Genomic DNA, 22,041 nt, shown 5'->3' on the forward strand with positions numbered 1-22,041 from the left:
AAAACGTCAAAACTATCGCCATCTGCCTGCGAGGCTTCAAACTTCGAACATTACTTAACAATTTCATAATACCTCATTAAATATTCATTATCTCTAAAACTAGTAAACAATCAATCTAAAAATACCAACAATGGTTTTATAAATGATACTTAGTATTTAATTTGACGCGGACATGTTACTTGCCAAGAGATTATCCTGACACTCAGTCCGGCATTGAGGTTATGTCCATCAAAATTCCACCAATTTACTTATAACTCAAAGTTCGCGCTACCTACCTTAGTCTCAAACATGCAACGTGAAAATTTACGGTACGTCTCACAATTCCGTAAGTACTTTAACCCCAATTAGATTTTTTAGAGAAAACATGTTGCTGGGCATGGGAAACCCCTTGCTGGACATATCCGCCACCGTGGACAAAGAATTTTTAACCAAATATAACATGAAAGAAAACAATGCGATTCTGGCTGATGAATCTCACAAAAATCTCTATTCGGAAATGATAGAAAAATACAAAGCGGAGTTTATTGCCGGCGGCAGCGTGCAAAACAGCCTCCGAGTGGCCCAATGGCTCCTCCAAAAGCCCAAAGTGACCACGTTTTTCGGGTGCGTGGGAACAGATAAATACTCCCAGATTCTGAAAGACAAGGCGAAAGCCGATGGTGTCAACGTGGTTTATCAATACAACGATAAGGTCCCCACAGGCACATGTGCCGTGCTTATTACAGGCACAAATCGGTCCTTGTGTGCGAATTTAGCAGCGGCGAATTGTTTTACCATTGATCATATAAGAGATGCCGAAAATCGCAAGTTGCTAGAAAATGCACAATATTTTTACATTTCTGTGAGTTTGAGCATGACTTGCGATTTTTTCCAATAATGAAGTAAGTTTTAGGGGTTTTTTATAACTGTGAGTCCGCAAAGCATCCTAGAAGTTGCGAAACACGCCTTAGCAAACGATCGGCCGTTTATTATGAATCTTAGCGCGCCTTTTATTTCACAATTCTACAAGGAACCTCTGATGCAAGTGATGCCTTATATTGACCTCTTATTTGGAAACGAAACGGTAATCTTATCTCAGTTCCTTAGGTCAATTTTTATCGCCCGAATCCAGTGTTATTAAAAATCACAATGAGTATTTTTCCGTTCAGAATTAGTCTTACATCCATTATTCATGGCGTTATCTTTGCATATTTTTTAAAAGAACATCACCTTGACCACGAATTTTATTTGCTTTCAGGAGGCGGAGACCTTCGCCACCGAACAGAACTTCGGCACCAAAGACTTAAAAGAGATCGCCTTGAAAATCTGCAAACTTCCTAAACAGAACGAGAATCGACCACGTGTTTGCGTTATTACCACCGGTCACAACCCTGTCATCCTCGCGCGTGAGGGGAAAATCAGCGAATTTCCCGTCGATGTTTTGAGTAAGGATAAACTCGTCGATACCAACGGAGCCGGCGATGCCTTCGCTGGCGGCTTCCTCTCGCAGTACATCCAAGGGCAAAGTCTGGATGTTTGTGTGAGATGTGGTATTTGGGCGGCGTCCCAAATCGTGCAGAGAAGCGGATGCACCTTCAGCGGGAAAGCGACTTTTCAACCTTAGCAATAGTATTCAGGGCTATAGTACTTAGTTTTTTATATCGCACTGTTGATATGGCTGAATAAAGACAAGCACTAACTGTTAAATGAAAGTCCGTGTAAAAACTAACATTTTTTAATATCATGTAGTTATACAAATTTAAAATATACAGCGAAATTGCTTATACACAATGTTAAAGAAACAAGCTAACAAATCTAATCACAGTGCTACACGAAATAAAAATAAGTGATAAAACATCAAACACTTAGACTATTTTATTAATTAGTTGTAGTTTTTGATTATCATTAAATCTATTGCAATTTACAAGAAAAATGAGAAAAAAAAATATTAGTTCGAGTTAACAATTGTTGAAATAAGACTACTCAGCTCAAAACCTTATCCCTGTTTAAATGTTACTTAATTAATAATATTCACAAAATTTACAATATCTTACAGTAAATGTTTCGAAATAAATTAATACTCTTATTAAAATGTACACAATGCATTAACCGTTCCAAGTCTTACTTACTAAAATAAGCGTTCAAAAACGTCTCAATTTTTTGTCCTTAAACATTTAAAAAATCTTACAAAATATCCGGTTTCAATAAAATCTGCATTTTGATCTGGACGATCAAATAAATAACAAATAAACACAAGGTGTTGTCACCTTGAAAAACAACACAATAGTTCTTTTACATACAATCAGATCAACGTAAGCCTGCACAGCCCTAGAGAAAAAAACCGCCGTAACCAGATAAGGCATATCAATAAAACAAACGAAAACCAAGTCAAGTCATATCACTGGTAGTCACTTAACGTCTCATCGTTCCATTCAACGGTTGCATCAACCCACTATTAATGTATCCGTAAGTGTACATAGTGTTCTGTTGGGCTCTCTGGATTGCCGCAGGATCCTGGTACTGGGTTTGGGCCATGTTCATAACGCCCATTTGCATGGGAATTTGGGCATTATTGATGAACCCTGCCGCTGTATTCGTTATGTATCCAGTGACCGGTCCCGGGCCTTGTTGCGCAGCCATCCTGTACCCATTCAACGAGTTATACATCGGGTTCAAAGCCGCCACATTCGGACTGACTCGACTCGACGTGCTCTGCATATGCTGGACATTGGTCGAATTTCGGGATCGCCCTAAATTCTGACCAATTGGCGGCGTCACCGCCCCTCCTAACTGATTCACGTTCATATTCGGTTGGTAATACTTATGATAACTCAGAACTTGCGGCTGAATCCCGGACGGTGACGGTGCCAGATTCCGAACGGTCTGATTCTGTATCATTTGGTGTGTTGGGGGCGGCGTCATTGTTGCATGTGGGTGGTGCGTAGGAGGCGGCGATAGTGTCATTGCTGATGGAGGCGGAGTCATCGTACTACACGAATTGGGTGGCATCATTTCCAAACCGTTCGTCAATTGTTGCAATTTGGCGAGACTACAACTCGATTGGCCGGGCTGGGCGGGGCCTTGCAAAGTTGACGTCGGGACTGGTGTAGGGGCCGGAGTTGGGGTATGCGCATGTGGATGTGGATTCGTCTGGATGTAAAAGTTAGTTCCTGTCGTAACAGCACACGAGGGCGATGGGGCCAGCTTTTGATGAGTCTGTTGGGCACTCATCCGATGCTGGATTACCGTCGTCATAGGTACGCTGACATAAGTACTCGTCCCTTGCGCCGGAAATCCTTGAGTACTCACGGCCACCGGGATATAATTCCCTGAATTTATGACGGAATGGTGGGGATGATGGGGATGTTGGTGCATCGGCGACGCCCCTAATTGGGCGTGATGGGTGTAGCTTTGGTGCATGGCGACTTGATGATGCATGTGGTGTTGTTGTTGCATCTGATGTTGTACTTGCTGGTTCTGCGTGGGACTGGCTAACATGTGTTGGTGGGTTTGAACAGCAGGGGGCGTTGCTCGCTGCCGACTTTGCTGTTGTTGTTGCTGTTGGACGGAGGCGTGCTGTTGAGCGGGAGAAGCGAGTTTCATGTTGGATTGTTGTTTATTAGTCGACGGTGTGCTGGATCGGTTTCGGGGCTGTTGCATTTGACGTTTACTCGAACCGGATTGGTGAGTGTTTTGTTGGGGCATCTGCATCGGACTGGGGTTCACTGTGGGACTTGAAGTCGGTACAGTCGTGTTCTGTTGCACCTACAACGCAAACATGTCATAAATATCAGAGTACTACGAATAGGATTACTAATTAATTTTTACCGAAACTTTGAATACTATTGAAAAATAACTTACCTGTAGACCACTCTGTTGTTGTAAATTATGCTGTACGGTACAATCGTAGTTGGTTTGCGGCTGTTGGGCGGTACTAACAGGTAAAACTGAGGGGGGCCTAACCGGTTCGACCGAATTCTGTGACGCCATATCGCTCGAAATGGACGCCGGTGATTCGAGACCTAATTGAGCAACATCGAGATCGCACTGGCCGTAATGCAAACTATGCACGGAATTCGTCGTGGAATCGGGAGTGTAGACACCCATTGAAGGAATCTCGGACGAAGGAGTCGGAGGTGTGTGTTTGATCGAAGGTGTAGTCATTGGTTGTTGTTGATGAGGCTGTTGTTGCGGTTGCTGTTGAGGTTGTTGCGACAGCTCAACACTCTCCAATTTCTCGTCCTCTTTATTCTTCGGTTTCTCTGGCATTGAACATGGAGGGATTGGTTTTTCCGGAAGCGAGGCTGATTTCACAGAACAAGACGTGTTTTTTGTTTCTCTCGCCTTGTCGTCCTTTTTTGGAGAACTTTTCTCGCTTTTGCCCTCTTTGGAACCCTTACTGTTGCTTTGTTTCGACTCGTGTCGGTGCGTTTTAGGTTTTTCTTTCTCGCAACTGGGAAGTTGTTGTTTGGGCAACATTTCTAAAGGAGGGAACTGTAAAGGCATCGGATATCCGGCGTATTCACGTTTGTGGTCGTAATAAATCGATTTGTCCCAGGGGAGACCCCATTGCCATTGATTATACTGGGCTTGAGACATGTGATGGTAATTCTGAGCCGCGGTCATACTGAAGTCGGTTTTAGCCAAAATACTTTCATTTTCCACGTGTTGTACTTTGGCAGTTTTGGGTTTATCGTGATGCCGCTTTTCTTCATGTTTAGGCTTAGTTTCAGTTTTGGCAACAGGTTGAGTTTTAGGATTTACGTCTTTCTCTTTGATAGGTTTAGGTTCGATTTGTACCGGAACTACAGCTTTGGGTGCAGGAACTGGTTCGGCTATTTTAGGAGGTTCGATTTTCGGGGATTTCTTTTCTGTAATTACAGATTTAATTTCAGGAGGTGGAGTCGGCGGTTTTATATCGTCTTTCTTTTTGTTTTCCACAAGCGGTTCAGGTTTTGGTTTAGGCGGTTCGGGTTGAAGCTCAATTTTTGGTTTTTCTTCAACAATTTTCGGTAACGACTGTTCTTTAGGTGGAGGTGGCGGCGCCGATTGTTGAATAACGATTTTATTTCGATCGTCATCGATTTTTTCAATATCCATATCAGATGATTTTCTATCAAACTCAATTGACTGATCCGCGACTTTCTCTACTGGTACTTCTTCATTCTTTGGACTGGTTTCGACCGGTTTAACCTCAATTTTCTCTTCATTCTTACTCACTTCCTCTTGTTTGATCTGATTATCAACTAAAACATCTTTTTTGGAAATTTCCAATATTTCCTTATGTATCGTCTTGATTTTCTGGCCGTCAATCTCAGTCTCCGATTCAGAAGTCGTAGAAGAATAAACCTGAGGAGACTTCGGTTTTTCTGCCTCCTTTTCAATTTCTTTCTCTTCAACCTTCTGTACGTCTTTCTTAACCGATTCAACTTTCTCTTTCGTAGGACTAGGCAATTTGTATTTGGTATTAGGCGAAACTTCGAAAGCTTTCGGTGCTAACTCATCCTTCTCCATCTCATCATCAGCCTCAGCACTGGAATCCTCCTCGGTTGAAATCCTATTAATCTTCGTACTTTTCACCCGAACCTCGACCTTCTCATTATTGACAATATCCTTCTTTGTGGTTTTTGTTGTTGTGTCCTCATCCTCCGATTTCTCCGACAGCAAACTCTCACTTTCACTTTCCCTCTGTTGAAGTTTGGTCTTCATAAGTTCAGGTAGCGTCAACTGTTTCTTTGTCTTGGTTTTCACAAACGGCCGTTTCTTTCTCGGTTTGGGAGTTTTGGCCGGTGCTGGAGATGCTTCCACTTCAATTTTTTCCGATTTTTCGACCACACTTTCCTCCTTTTCTTCTGCAACTTCCTCTTTCTTCTCCTGTTGTTTCTTGACACGTCTTTGTGACCATCTCTCACCCGCAACCTTCTCTTTATTACCCCCGACGTTCCTCTTCGGCCTTTGAGTTTCTTTCGGTTGGATCTTCGCAACTTCTTCATCACACTTGACAAGTTTTACTTCCGGCTCGGCTTTCAACTTCTTCTCGGCCACTTCCGGTTCAGATGTATCGTTACGTTTCCGTTTATTATTTTCATGGTTTTTAGGCTTGACGTCAGCAAATGTCGTTTCATTGTATTTACTAGGCCTCGTCCTTCTTCGACCCGACGATGTAATTTCGACTTCTTCCTTAGATGGATTATTAGGAGTAACTTGAGGTGTCTTAGGCTCATTTTTCGCCACTTTTGGTGTTTTAGGCGCTGTTGAAATTTTTCGTTTTCGTCCTTTTTTCAATTTAACACCTTGTTGGGTCTCTATTATAATTTTCTCGGGTTGGGGGATTATAATATCAGCTGTTTCGACAGGTGTTGACTCTTTTTCTCCGTCAGATTTTTCTTCTCTGAAAGGATTTACAGTCGATGTTAGAAGAGGTGTCCATCTAAGACATTCAGCATCGATTTTAATTCTAGTTTTACTTTTAGCGACTCGTTCTGCATGATTATCGACTTTCGTCCAATCGATACAGAGCACCGGTTTTCGGCCGGTTTCAGTCGAGACGCATCGGACAAACCCGAGCAGTTGTAAAGCAAGAGCAATGTCATGACAGTACATTCCGGTCTCTTTACTTATATCTGTCAGTTTTAATTTAGCATTGCGATGTGCGTGGAGGTATTCAAGTACCACCGATTTCCAATAAGCGTAATACGAAACTCGTCCAAGGTCGGAAAGTGGCTTTTCCGGGGTTCCTGGTTGCCCCTCTCTCTTTGATAATAAGTAACTAAAATCGATCAAGAAGCGGCCAAAACCCTGTCTCTGATACTGAGGCATAGTCATAATACATGAAACGTTATATTTCTGTTGACAATGTTTCTCCTTTGAGAAATAACCGACAAGGTGACACCCTTTTTTGTCATTTTTCGTCAAAACATAAAATAGAAATGGCTCCACGTCATAATAGAGTGTTTTATGATCGAGGAAAAGTTTCGCTAAAAGACACAAATTCTGACAGTAGATTTTGTTAACATTTCCGTCGACTTCAAACACAGATAAATCTCCACATCGGTAGATTTCCGTCGCTGGTGGATGCCTCCAAGTACATTTATCTTGATGCCGTTCCAAAACGGCCTTACTTTTCGTATATTTGAGGCAAAATTCACACAGGAACAGTTTAGGTAGCCTGGCGTATTCTTGCGGGAACGGACTGGAGTACCATGTTTGGATTTCGTATTTTCCAAATTCTATGGCAGCAGGACAACGACCTTGCGACGACATTACCAACGACGGTGACGTAACAAAGGGCGTTCCAGGTGGTAAAAGTGCCGTCGTCGCATTGGCCTTCTCTCGTGTTTCTTTAAATAAATCGACGTCTTTCTGTGTCACACCCGGTGGTAGTTGTGGCGGTTTGATTTCGTCTGAAACAAAAGAAATCGATTTTAATACAAATTCTAGGAGGTTACAAAGCCACCATAACCGGTTTATTAGATGGTCACATGCTAGTCTATCGCTTCTTGCGTTGATGAGAAAACGCAATGTTATTTTTTGATAATATTCTAAATTAGTTAAAAGCGGTCACCTCCTGAGCTAGCCAATCAGACAAGTAATCTCAGAATGTGTGTAAGGTGCAAGCGTACCGAGATTGAAGCGAGATGTTTCACTTGTTTGTTAGCTTCTTGGAACAAGTGAATATCACCTCGGTGCTCAATAATACTACCACACCAAGTAACATGCGGTCAGCTTCGTAAATGGGGTCGTTCAGTTTAGAGGCTGTTTCTAAATTAAGATTCGAATAGACACCAACGTTTTTCTGGGCGAATAAAAATTGTCAGAATCTTGTTTCAGCCAGAGAATTCGGTGGTGAAAATTCGAAACCTCGCTTCAGAGCAGCCTGTATATGGAACGAGCCCGGACGATTAAGCGATTAATTCAAATAAAATTAAAAAAGTCTTGGGGATGTGAGGGGATTTTTGGATGGGAAGGAAAAAAGAACGTGTTTTGATGGCAGAGAGGTACGGATTTCCGATCTTACCGGTCTGATTGTTGGCAATCGGCGTCGGCGGCACCGACAACGGATGGTTTGTCTGTGTGGCCTCGGCAATAAGATTGCGTTTTTTCATTCGAGCATCCTCGATATTATGTCCGAACCCGACCGTACCCAACCCTGCTTCGCTTTTAATTTTCCTTCTTTCTAGCTCGTGACGTTTCGAATTAACGGCCGTCTTAACGAGGTTAGAAGGCGTCATCGGCTGGTGGCTTTCTTGAGAGGAAGAGAAAGGGGAAGACGATAGAGGAGGACATTTTGACATCTTTTTGGAATGAGAATCGGGAACGGGAGGAGTGGGATTTGCACGTTTTCGACTCTTCTCGGCGTCTTCTTCATCGTCCTTTTTTGGTCGACGATTGGGGTTGTAATTAGGGGTCGAATTTCTCGAGCGGTTTTCAGTGGCGGCCGCAAATAGGTGACTCAAACCATCGAATAAACCTCGCAATTGTCCGAAACCGGGTTTCGTTTTGTCTAAGCTACTGCTCGAATTGCTAGAACTTTTCTCGTCGACCAGCGACGAAAAAAAACCTTTATTACTATTATTTTCGAAATTAAATGATTGGTTCTTAAAACTGGCAAATGTAAGAGGTTCTTTACTCGCCAACTCTTTCTTCTTGGCTTCAGCAGCGGCCACTGCAAACCCCCAAGGCTTATCTTTGTCCATTGTAATACCACTTATGCTTCCGAAAGTATCCATTTTCTTAGTGTTACTTGTAAAAATGCTCGGTATTTTAATACTGGACCTCGTGGTCGACGGTTCGACAGAAGAATCAGTGTCCGAGTCGGTAGTGCTTGTCTCCTCCTCGCTACTACTCGTATATTCCGAACTGGAAGACACGATTTTCTTTTGCTTTCTCTTCGTTTCAACTTTTGCTTTTTTATTGTTCTGTTGTGTCCGATTGACTTTTTTTGTCTTATCTTGTTGTTTCTTCTTGTCGGGATTAAACGCCGACGATTTGAAGAATTTTTGTTTCTCTTTCGACATTCTGTCGGAGGTTTCTAGACGGTCAGTGTTGGTTGTTGTGGTAGTGGTGGTGGTGGTATTGGGAGAATGGACATGGGAGGCTGGAGTTTGGAGATGATGATGTTGTGAAGTGGCGGGGGATGGCGTACCCTCATTGTCGCTGTCGCTGTTATCACTGTCACTGTCTAGGGGCTGCGGAGTCGCTGGTATCCGGCTCTTGCGGTTACCCTTCGCGGATGGCGTCGTCGTTATCGGAGCGCCGGCCGACGGATTGCTGCTCTCTTTCGACCTAAAAGCAATCAAAATCACACCTTTCCTCACACTCAAACCTCGTGACTTACTTTTGATTTTTCTCTTTAATTTTCTCTCGAACCTTTTCGATTTTTTTCTTTACGTTACTGCTAACCTCCCCCTTTTTCGACTTGTCGTGGTGACCCAAACAATGCCGGCACCGCCACGGACATTTCGGTTTCTTTTCCGCCGGAGGATCCAGACAGTCCACATGGTAGTTCCGCTCGCAACTGCAGCAACACAACAGACAAATCGACACTCCAGAATTTCCTACAATTCGACCCAATTAACCTAAACGAAACAACTGACAAAAAATCCATACCGCAACCATCGCAAGTTTTACAGTCCTCGCAAAACCATTTACCCCCTTTTGACAACAGGGCGCCCAATTCGGGCCCCGCCGAGGTGCATGTTAGGTGCACGAGAGCCCCACATTCCGAACAGGCGCTCAATTTTTCAGCCACTCCGTTCCGATTTTTCGACTCCGTGCCGAGGCATTCTGTGCAGATAGGCAATGGGGCTGGGGTCTGTAAAAAAATAGAAAAAAAATCTGTGAATAAATCGGTCAGATCCACGTGGTCGAAACTCCACCCATTTGAGCTTATTGGCTGTCGCCTGAAAAGGGTCCTCGCTTTTTATAAACGCTGTATTTTTAAAATAACGCGTAGGCACCTAAATTATGACCCTGTTCTACGACAACAATTATCGTATGAGGAAGGCGATTGAGGGACAAGTGGGTTGACCCCTTTCATCCAAAAAAAAATAATGTAATCAAGTGTAATTATCTTGTACCTAATGTTTTGATCGGATGTAATTATAATGAAATGAGATATGTGCAGGTGGTTTTTTGTATAAAATAAAACAATAAAGAATATGTTTTTGATATAAACATACAAAAGGTTCTCGGAGGATTCGTTATCGCGAGCAACAAGTGTCAAAATGTCAAATCGATTATTACCACACAAATTGTGATAATGGTAGTTCGCACATCGTTTGAAGTCGAGAAATCAAACAGTAATTATTGTAAATACTTCACATTGGCGTGTTTGTTGTGTCAACAATGTTAAGTGAGCTCACTGAAGAGAAAATCGTTCACGTGATCCGATTATCACGTTTTATTAAGCGGAAAATCGAATTAATAATTAATTTCAATAAGTTATGTCGAAATTTAATTTCCAACATCTGAAATAATAAACCTTCCGATTAATGTTTTAACAAATTAAGAAGTGTTTATGTGTTTGAACTGGTAATACTGGTTTTTCTTAGAACTTTGTTTCTGCAGTAAATGAAAATTTCCACTTTGGTTTCTCTTTGTTCAACTTTGAGACAAATCCGTTTTTAATTCCCTAAAAAATTAAAATAAACACAAAATCTGCATGGAATTTTAGAAAATGGGGTAAATTTCACAATGAAGGTGAATGATAACAAGAGTATTGTACCACATTACAAATCATTTTCAAAATAAATATTACCTAATTACGAGTATAAATAAATAAAAGTACCTACGTTCTCTGTGAGTAATACAGTCCTAAATACTTATTCTAAATCAATGCATTCAAAACGAATACTGTAAAATAATAATGAATGTTTTTATGTGGGTGTGCAAAATATGGTATTATTTCTTGAAATAAAAATTCTATATAAAAATTTTCTCTAAAAAAATTTAGCGCGCCTTTCTGCTTGAATTAATTAGGTTTAAAGGATATTTCTTCTATCTTTATAACATTAGGAGAAGCGTTTTAATTAATCTGATAAAATTTTAATCTTAAATTAGTTTTGTATAAAAGCGATAGAGCAATATTTAAATCCGACGGAAATTAATCAACATAATTTATTTTTTCCAACTAATCAAAAGGCTTATTACGTAAAAGTTTATAAACACAATTTTTCAGTTACAATACAGGTGTGTCAGAACTCGCGCCCCAGAGAAAAATTTCAAGTTAGATAAGATTCTAGGAACATGGAAAAAAATGTTTTTCTATTTCGATGTTAGAATATGACGTCATTTGCGTGCTGGAATAAGTCGTTCGCGGTAATTTAATTTTAGTGACGGACTTTCTTCACAATTCATTTTCAAATGTGAAAATAAGAATAACTTTTATTTTTTACAGCCTAAAATTATTCCACACATACAACCTAAAATTATTCCACACATAAATGTCGCCAACCGTCGCAAAATTCTCTAGAAAAAAAATTAATTTTCGTTTTTTAATTTATAAAATGATATAAAGCGGCGAAATAGAAAAAATAGTATAAAGCACTTGTTGCAGAAGGTTCTTCAAGCACTCATTCGTCCCTCAACTCGCCGCTTCGCGGCTAGTTTCAGAATTTCAGATTTGTGATTGAATAGATACCTTCTGCAACTTGTACTTTAATATACTATTAAATGTTTTTAATGTTAAAATATTTTGACATTTATTTTTTTACATTTGACATTTTTTTATGTCTATTTAATGATACTGATGATCTTGTACATGCGTTTTTTACAATTGTTTAGTAAAAGTACAAAAATTTTGCCAATAAAAGCCACAAATAACTTTAAACAGAGTTACAATTTAGAATACAGTTTCCTTGTTTCTTCTTCTAATAGCCTGTAGCAAAAATTGTGGAAATTATTTTTCCAACAGAAATAAATACAGTCAAAGTGCAAAATTTAAACTTTCAAAACTTCGCAATTTTTACCTATGGATAAAATTTATTTAACATTTTTTCCATGTTCCTAGTATCTTACTTTAGATGATGACATTTTTCTCTGGGGCGCGAGTTCTGGCGCACCCTGAAGTACTTTTAAAATTTTGAAAAAAAAACATCCCTTGTGTTCAAGATAATTTTGTATCGTTTTTAAAAGCAAAAATATTTTTTTATAATTTTGTGTTCAGTAATATTGCCAAGATGTGTGTAAGATTGAATGTATCTTGAATATTGCTATACCTGTTTTCAAATACATAATTAAATCTATTTTAACAATTAATGTTTTTTTACTCATTTTTTAACAACACTTTCTAAAACTGCCCCAAAAATAATTACAGAGCAACAAACCATTACTCAACTTCACCCTAGGAATAATCGTCAAAATACAATTTGTATTTCAACTCCCACCTGTTGAGCTTAGATATTCAACTCAATTTTTTCCCACATCCATCCCCTAGACTGACATCTATTATCCACTACATATCAACCCCTTACTATTGAAAAAAAATATATACAAATGAAAGTAAAACTGTCACTTGAGCTTATTTTCAACCCTTCAACGATGAAGATCAAATTTTACTTTCATGCCCTTGTAAATAAATAACTGCCTATTAATTTTTAAATGTATTCAAACGAAATCAATATATGAGCCGTTTCACTTATACAAAAGATGGTGAAAGCTATAATTATCTCTTGAATTTTATTTATTCAAAAGTTCACCATCGTAACATTCTGTGGAAACAAGTCGCGTGTCAACCGTTTTAAATAAATTAAGAATAAAAAAGAATTTAATTGTTTCGAGTGATACAATATCCCCGGTGTATTCCAACCCTTTTCCCTCATCATACCTTAAACCCCGCAATCACGAAAAGCTCCCTCAACCACTTCCGGTTCAGCTCTTCGATCCTTTCGTTATAGAAAAAACTCTGTCTCTCCCTTACGATTCTCCCCATCTTGAAAAACTCCCTAATAAAACATACAACCAAAACGTAAATCGCGCACAAACAATTTGACGTGTACGTCCGCATCGTACTTGAAGAAAAAAAATTTCCAAGCCATTTAAAAATAAATACAAAGTGGATCTGCAATTCGGCGGCGGCGGCGGCGCATCCCCCGCGCGCAAATCATATAAAGTGATGATAATTACTTTTTCTCGGTGTCGGTAAAAATAAAAAAATATATAACGGGGCTTTTTTTAGCCGCCAGTGGTGTACCGACGCCAAAAAATCCAAATTATGATTGGTGCGATCGCACTAGACGATTTAAAATGGCGATTGGGCGGACGCCATACCGGTTTATTTTCAGAAAGGAATTTTTTTATTGGCGAATGAGCGATCGGGGGCAAAGTGCCGACGGATTTTAGAAAATCTCAATTGGAACAAAGCGATTAACTAAACCCCAGCGATTTATGACTTTTGTTTTTTTAAATACATATTTACAATAATTCAAAAATCAACAAATGAAAATAAAGTATATAAGTAAACATCGTTTAACAATGATTTATTTATTTGATCAGAAAGTCAAAAATTTGACAACTGTATTACCTTACACCGTTTTTTCCCTGACCCCCATTATAAAAAAACTTCGATAAATTGCTCTCATTTCTCTTTAATAATAAAACTTTCCAACGATTAAAGATCGACAAAATGCGCACACATGATGCCAAAGGAGCGCACGATCGTACCGAATCGTGATATTACTTAAAAAAAATTAGCGTTTCTAACCTGGAATTTCACGGATGGAAGATCGTCGGATGGAGGAGGCCCGTTTAGGAATTCCCTGTGTTTATAACACAAACACGACATCACCACCCTATGAAACGATATTCTTTACTAACTAACGAAATGAGTGTCATTTTTGGGGGAGGATTACACCACCGGTCGATAGAAAAACGATGACGACTGATATCGCACCGTGGACACGTGAGCCACTTTATAACTTTTAATCGAAACGATTAGTTGATCGTAGACGGTGATGAGTCGGGGGTGGTTAAAACGGTATTTGCACAACAAAGTGATTAGGCTTCAGTGGCAAAAGGGTGAAGAAGGTAAATAAAATAAAACGTGCGATCTGTTTCATTTCATATTTTATAGAATCAAAAACAAGAAGAGCAATTATTAGATAACATTCATCACACATTATACCTGTTAGCATTGGGGGGATGAAAAATACTCCTGACACCAACAATCACATAATGTTTACAAGTAATTTCTTACAATTTCTTGGACAAATTATTATGCATGCCAAAAATCACTTCTGACGGTCTAAAAGTAATATAATTATCATCTTTAAATAACTGTAATAAAGTTTACTTTGTACAAAATAAATACTCTCATTTAAAGCAATAATACGAAAAAAAAAATACAAAACGATACCCGTTTGTGGAGCTGCCACGCCGCGAAATTTTAGAGAAAAACTGTAAAAGCTCTGTGAAAACATTATTTTGTCAAGTCAATTATGTATTTATATGTATAAACATACTCGTATTAATCTGTTTATGAAACTAATTTAAAAAAAGCAACAAAGGATGTATAAAATATCACAATAATTTGAACTCAAATGTTGTATTGTGGTAATTATTTTTAACAACTTCAAAAAATCAGTAATCATTTATCTAATGGATTTTCAGCTTCTAGTTTAAAAAAGTCTAAACAAACAATGTAAGACAATATTGAGTCACAAAGATTTACATGTTTGATAAACAATCTGTATCAAATGAAACAAAAGCAACAACCAATAAAATCAAGAACTACTCTTAACACTTAAGAACTAAAATTATAATAACTTTTAATAAACTCATAGAATATTTCTTATTCAAAATGTACGATATAAAATTTGTTTTCATAAATATTTGAATACAAACACACTAATGTTAAGATTTAATTGAATATTATAACAATTCTAAGAGATATTTCCGTCAGTTTACTTATTTTCTAAATTGAAAAATTACTTTTACAGAATTTCTGATTTTGTGTTAATCACTAATCATATTATTATTACTTCAACAATCAAACAATTCGATTTAAAAAATGTCAACAATAATAAACAACTTGATAATTTGTCTCACATGCAATAGCTTTAAAAAAATAAAGTCTGTCTGACAAAGTAATTTGCTAGTACATAATTGTAATAAAATAATTTATATAAATTTTTTTATAGCAATAAACAAATTATCGTCCATTATTTGATAATACATAATTATAGAAGAATTTCTAAGAGGGTGATAAAAAACTGACTATGGGTCGCAGAAATTAGATGCGAGGGCAATTTTATTAGTTTGTAACATCCTACATTCTTTAAACAATGTTTATTAATTATAATTTATGAAATAAATTTAGCCACAATTTCAAAAAGCGCATTTTTGTCCACCTTTACATAATGACAACTATACAGAAAACATTGATGAAAAAAAGTGCAACGTTTTCGGATAACATGTACAAATACTATACATTCATTGTTATTTATTACACATAAATGTAAATGAGAATAATCTTTTTAAATATGTCAGAATTTTAATGATTATTCAATTCACCTCTATTCTTTCAAATATTAACAAATAAAAGAGCAGATATTTACTTTCGTATCCTAGCAACAGCAAATTCAAGCGGATATTGGTGGTTTTTAGTTTATTGTATAGTCTGTCGAATACAATTCGTAGTCAAAGATTGTAGAAAATTTTTACTCATGGTCATAATGCTTGCGAACACCATTCGTGCTTCGCTCTTATGGTGTTCATAAAGCGAATGACCATTCATAAAAATATTATACAATTTTTGGCTACTCGTATTGTAACTGAAAATCATATCCCAATAGCCTCAATTTAAATAACAACTTGACTGCATTTTTAATTTCGAATTAAATGGTTAAAATACAAAAATGAAAAGTTTTATCCTAAATAACACATTAATAAAAAATATAAATTTATTAATAAAGTCTCTCCATGTATTAAACATAATACCGAGAGATTTACCGTGTGTATTTTTTCGTGTAAAAATTTCAACAGATCAACGATTATCATCCCACCACGTCCCATTATCTATTATCTACTATCAATGTGCATCCACCTGACTTCCGTTCCGCGTTTCAAATAGCCGTTTCCGTTCCCGCGCACCGCAAAAAATCCATATTCAAACACCCCCGCCGGCGGCCACATTTTTCCATCTTTGTCCTCTAATAAGAACAGAAAGAAAAATATTCAATCAAAAACCAGCAGTTCGCTTCGACCAGATGGCGTTGTTTACAAACTTGTTACAAGACTAATCATGCGCACTTTTTACTCTTCCCCTAAGGGATGAATGCATATCGATCACCCTTTTATATGTTTCTATATGGGTATGTAAATAAGTGCACCCTTTATCGATTCAACGGGAAAACAACCGACGTGACGTCACGGGGAGTGACTCACACGAAAATTATTAACACCCCGACTTCTGTTTTCTATCGAGTAAATAAAGAGAAGGTATAAATGAGCGAAATATCATAGGTGAAATTAAATTGAATAAAAATATGGATAAGCAGTTACGGTCGCTGCCACCACCTATTTTTTTCAATATTTATTTATTTTTTCATTCTGGGACAGTAACACAAAGAAAAAATCACCAATTATAATCAATTTATTAACATACAGGTGGTTCATATGGAGATGACGATTGATCCGTTCTTTCACCTGCTCGTGATGTTAAAAGCAATTAATTTGGACGTGTTATAGACGAATTCAACGTTCGCGTGATGGTTATTTTCGAATTTTAGTAGTGTTACAAAAACTACATCACACTTTTTTATTTCTTCAAAAGTGGTAGAAAAAACTTTTTTTTTCCCGCTGTGATCCCATAATTAAGTGCGATACTTGATATTTTTATTTTTAGTGCGCAAAACAGATGTCATCATTACTAAGAATATAATTGAGTGGCTACTTTGTAAATAGCACTTGAAACGAACCTATTATGTGTGAAACATTAAAAAAATATTCTTTAGATCGACTAAAGCACAGTTTGACATTTCCCCATAGTTTACTATTGATCTACCTGCAAATGTTAAAGGACAATATTACAACTTATAATAACAGTCACTTAAACTTGAGGATAGTTCCTGTTATAAATAATGTCTATTATTCGTTTCATATTTATTAAAATTTATACGAGTAGAACTACCGATCGACTCATCAAAAATAAAACAATTATTACTTAGGACACATTTACATAAATTATTTGTAACGCCTTATAATTATTTAAAAAAGACAAAACAAGAGAAGATAGAAAGTATAAAACATTAAAAGCTACGAGTATACCTATTAAGTGTTTTTTTACTTCGTGTTGGCCCATACAAGTGTAAAAAATGTTTCATTTTTATTTTGTGCCAATAAAACACTAGATAAACAAAATTTTATAAAAATAAAAAAGCCTAGACCCACGCCCAACGTGGATACGGGTTTGCAAATTAGCGACGCTATACTAAATTATTGTTATTTTTTATTTTTATTTACTTATATTTTACTTAATAATAATTATTTGCACTTTTAAAAATTTAGCGAATTTAGATTTTATTATTCTGCTTGGGTAAAAATATACACTTAATGATGCCAATGTATTAAAGAATAAAAATTAAAAAATAGCAACAAAAATAAACACCTTGACATTGACGTATATTCTTGTTACTCTTTGACAAATTTATATAAATCTAAATTAAGTAAATAATTCTGAATCAGATTAATTTGTTTATGTAATTCGGGAAATTTGCAGAATTGTGAAATGTAATGTACAATTATGAATGAGGTAACGTAATTAACAATTTCTATTAATTGTTCTTGCTTTGGATTATTGTTAAAAGTCAGATGAATTTTTAGTGCTAAGCTCATAAATTTCACCAAAAACGATTAGAGATAATTTTGTTTTCGCTGCAATACGAAGTATGTACATACATAAAAACATTTATATTACACACAAAAATCAATTCATTTCATACCAAAAAATAAAGTTAATTAAAATTTGGTCACATTTTATATGTATAAGTAACACAATATAAGACAGAAAATGTAGATTTTGTTACATTTTAATCTTTCCTACATATTACCAAGAATTTAAACTCAAATTATAATCTTATAATTTATCGTGATTTATCCAAAATAAACAAACTGGATTACGAAAATTGGCTTACAATCAAAAATAAATAAAAACCTAATTTTATGTGAATTATTCATAATTTTTAATGAAAAACAAGTTTTACTCGACGCAAATTCTTTTGACAATGTGGCTTTCAGTTATTCTGGTATTACCTATTTATTTATGAATTTAATTTTCTATGAATTTTTATTCTTATAAATAAAATGATTTATTTATTCACGAAATTTTTGAAATGTCTGTCATGTTTTTTATCTGCGCTGAGTGTAATAGAAATTCAGAGAAACCACATTGTATACTTTATTAATATGTTAATGTCACTAATCTAAAATAAAAAAATATTAATAATGTAAATTTTTGATCAAAAATTATTCAGATATAAAAATTCACATATTATTTTTTAACATATTTTTAGTTTTATGTTATTTTAGTTTATCTATTATCGAAAAATAAACAATAATTTTTTCCTGGTTGAAGGTATTTAAATAGTGACAAAAATTGTAAATTGTTTAATGTGACGTCCACGTAGATTCCTGAAACTTCTAGATTCTTAATAGTATTTTTGTCCCTGTGGAATATTATAGCAAAAACCTGCTCAGTCTGAACACACCCAGAATAAATAGCTTCATCAAATTTTAAAAAATTAAACGATTAACTAATGTGTTTATCATTCAAGTTTATTCAACTTCAATAAAATTATAAAAAAAAAACAATAAATATTAATAGAACTTGAAACCGGTAATTTTGCTACAATCTTAACCTTACCAGATTATAAATCTATAATTTTTTTATTGCATTTTGAGATAAATCTCGCAGTACAAAATTAATTTGAAGTATCATAATAACACATAATTGTTTTATAAACAACAATGACAACCACATGAATCCCATCATCCTCGAACCGACAAAAAACAATGTATTCAAACCAGATACTCTTGAAAAAAAAGACGAAAATTCGCGAAGTATCATTCGGAACAAAACCACAAGTCTCAACAACAATCACTCCTCGGTTTAAGGTCATTCGTTTAAACAAAGAGAAAATTCCATAAACATCATCTTGCCATCACCTAAACAAAAACTCGAAACACCTGAAAATTCCCACTGTAAAAAAACGATTTTTTTCAGCAACATCCAGAAAGACGATCCCATCGTGCATGTTTTTTGTTCCCCAAGTTTTTTTCATGCTTGGGGAGGCGCAGATGTGAGTGAAATTTATTTCAAGAATCGACGACATGTGAGTGAAATGCGGAACCGCTGTTGCTCTCTTGTGGTTCTTAATTGTCGATGGATGTAAATTTGTGGTAAAAACCTCAACGAGGCGTTGAATCAATAAAGAGGCACCGGATCGGGCTCTCGGGCGCACTCATACATCATATTATAACAACACAAGAACCGGTCTTTAGACGCAGAATGGAAAATAATGAAAGAGAGGTTTTGGCGGGAAGTTCATAAATGAACGTTTTGACACACGCTCCCCAAGCAAATAAACCTGATTGTGACAGAAATTACAACAGAATGAGGCCAGGAAAAATAAAATGAAATAATATCTCCCAATCAAAATTATTACGACGAATGACTCCACATTTCTGATTCCATAAGACAATTGCCCACTTATATTTTTTAACCCAAATTATAAAAATCAAACAAATTAATTTTGGTTTTTAAGTGTTCGGAATTAATTCGTATTAATGTTTTAATTTACATACAGATAAAATATTTGGTAACAATGTAACAATTACATTATTATCAATTTTCCAAATAAAAAAGTGTAGGTCATTTACCTCACACTGACGCAATTTAATTGAATTGTCGAATTCTAATATAAATGGGTCATTTTCGCGACAAAAGCACCACTTTTAAATTCAAATGACAGGTTACAATGACAGATTGTCACTTGATTCGATTTACATGTCCTAATTTCCAGTTCTGGCAACATAAAAACGTGACATTAATCGTTCAGAGCTGATAAAAGTAATAAAATTACAATTGTTGGATGCACAACCCACACAGTATTGATGAAAAAGTATTTTTCACAGTTGTAATTACTAGTAGATAATAGATAACTTTTTAAAAATGAAGTTTATGGTAGGCTAATAAATTAGTGATATTTCAATCATGTTAGAAAAAAATCAAAGTCGACTTCATTTCCATAAGAATTTGAGAAACAAATGAGTTATTTGACAGTCTGTTGTCACTTTGAGGTTAAGTATTTATGTGTTACATTTCATATTTTTAAACAAATTGTTAATATGAAAACACATGTCAGTGCATGAACCGGCATTAATTAGAAATGTCATAGTGGGTACAATGAGTCAGCGACACAACATGTGACGCAACAATATTTATCAATAATTTTTCAATAGTCACGTGTACTTACCTTATTGGAAGCATCGTTATCTTCAGTAAGGGCTTTTTTGGCGGCTTCTTGCTTCTTTTTAGAACTGGGACTCGTGTGATTGTAGTTATATTTGTAGTTTTTCCCGTCTTGTAGTATGAGATTTCTAGCGACGGCCCTCTTCGTGGCCATCCTAAGCACGTTTTTGAGTTCAACATCTGGCCCTTCAACGACCGTATGCGACTGCCTTATGTATTTTTCTATGGATTTAATAGTGGATCCGTCACGCTCCCCTAGCTCCCTAACGGCCTTCGCCACAACTTTGCTTAGATCGGTTCCCTTTTCGATCCGAAGGGTCCTGTTTTGAAGGCCTCCGGGGTCCTTGTAAGAGCTCTGGCCCTTGTTGAAGACCTTAAGGACGGCGCACTCCTTGACGGCCGCCTCCAGGTGCTCAGCTACGACATCTTCGTGGTAGTTGTGGTGCTGTCTGATGGCATGGCAGATGCGCTCGACGCTGGGCCGCTGCTTCTGGGAGCGAATCTTGCGTATGGCGTCGAGGATCCAGCGCGACCACACGCTCTGGGGCACCTCCTCGGGCTCGCACATGGTGAAAGAGTCCTCTGAGCGGGGCGTTGCCCCAGGTGCCCGAAAGCGCGAACTAGTGGATCGAGGTCCCGACGGTAGCCATCTTGTGCCGCGCTAAACCGCTTCGCAGCGTTTGAGGGCCGGCGGCCGCTTGCCGCCCCCGAGCCTCAAGCCGTGCCCCAAACGACGCCGGACGATGAGCTGAGAGCGACGGTTGGCCAACGATAGTGTCCGGCGGCAGCTTGCCTTAGATTCCACCGTCAAAGAGCTCCACGAGGTCGACGGCTAACCGAAGTCGCCCACCATCACTGCACCGACATCGCGAAGAACTAATCACTACACCTAATTATACCACACGATAATTCAATTACAGACATAATTCATCGCAATAGACACATCACAACAAAAGGTTAATATTGTGACAAAATGGCCAAGGCTGCGCGCGCATCTTCAGATACCCCACTTTAACCGACAGATCAAATACATGGCAATAATACGTACTTCCGGCGGCTGGGGGCGGGGGGCATGCCCGAATTCAACAAGGTTTTATTAGCACTTAATCGCTTTTACCTGGCTTTACGCCCTAAAACAACGTTCATCCACACTACATAACCCTATTTCGACACACAACACTTAACTTTATTTATTATTGACAGAAAGCTTTAACCAAAATGACATTTGCTCCATCTGTCAAAATACCTGTCTAATCGATTTATATTAAAAAAACAAATGACTGCATTATGTAATTAATTTCATTATGTAATCTCATTTGGCTAAGGTATTTGTAACGCAATTGACCCAAATCAGGCTCACATCATAAATCCAATTCTTTTGAGAGGGGATAATCCGGGAAATATCCAGAACATAATTCAAAAACAAATTATAATTTATTAAAAGTTAACACGCCTACTAGATAATCCGTTAGTCATTCGACATGGAGGTAGATTTCTCTATTACCAACTTGACTGAGATGGCGCCACTGATCAATGACAACCTTTTTCTGACTTTTACACGCTCACAATATTATCTTTTGTCTTTAATTTTTTAT

The 22,041-nt window shown here is 37.1% G+C and overlaps 2 protein-coding genes across 3 annotated transcripts; one reads left to right on the plus strand and one right to left on the minus strand.

The window, feature by feature from the left end:
• Positions 1 to 36: 36 nt before the first annotated feature.
• Positions 37 to 1,841, plus strand: LOC123004510 (adenosine kinase). The gene is made up of 4 exons (XM_044397835.1): positions 37 to 308; positions 358 to 841; positions 893 to 1,063; positions 1,238 to 1,841. The coding sequence occupies exons 1-4, from the start codon at positions 289 to 291 to the stop codon at positions 1,601 to 1,603; spliced, it is 1,041 nt and encodes a 346-aa protein (XP_044253770.1). The 5' UTR covers positions 37 to 288; the 3' UTR covers positions 1,604 to 1,841.
• On the minus strand, positions 1,699 to 21,649 carry LOC123004508 (histone acetyltransferase KAT6A). Of its 2 annotated transcripts, none has more exons than XM_044397833.1 (6): positions 20,451 to 21,649; positions 9,589 to 9,793; positions 9,317 to 9,536; positions 7,997 to 9,264; positions 3,841 to 7,382; positions 1,699 to 3,744 (listed from the first exon to the last, which is right to left on the minus strand). In XM_044397833.1, exons 1-6 carry the CDS (start codon positions 21,012 to 21,014, stop codon positions 2,392 to 2,394), a joined length of 7,152 nt encoding a protein of 2,383 aa, XP_044253768.1. In that variant the 5' UTR covers positions 21,015 to 21,649; the 3' UTR covers positions 1,699 to 2,391. The 2 variants fall into 2 exon arrangements, with proteins under 2 accessions (XP_044253768.1, XP_044253769.1); XM_044397834.1 differs by having other exon boundaries at positions 9,125 to 9,264; positions 20,451 to 21,642.
• Between the last annotated feature and the right edge of the window lie 392 nt (positions 21,650 to 22,041).

The sequence above is a fragment of the Tribolium madens genome, unplaced genomic scaffold (genome assembly GCF_015345945.1).
Source record: "Tribolium madens isolate multiple individuals breed KSU strain unplaced genomic scaffold, Tmad_KSU_1.1 Scaffold_1;HRSCAF=32;Tcas5.2_LG8, whole genome shotgun sequence".
Lineage (NCBI taxonomy): Eukaryota > Metazoa > Arthropoda > Insecta > Coleoptera > Tenebrionidae > Tribolium > Tribolium madens.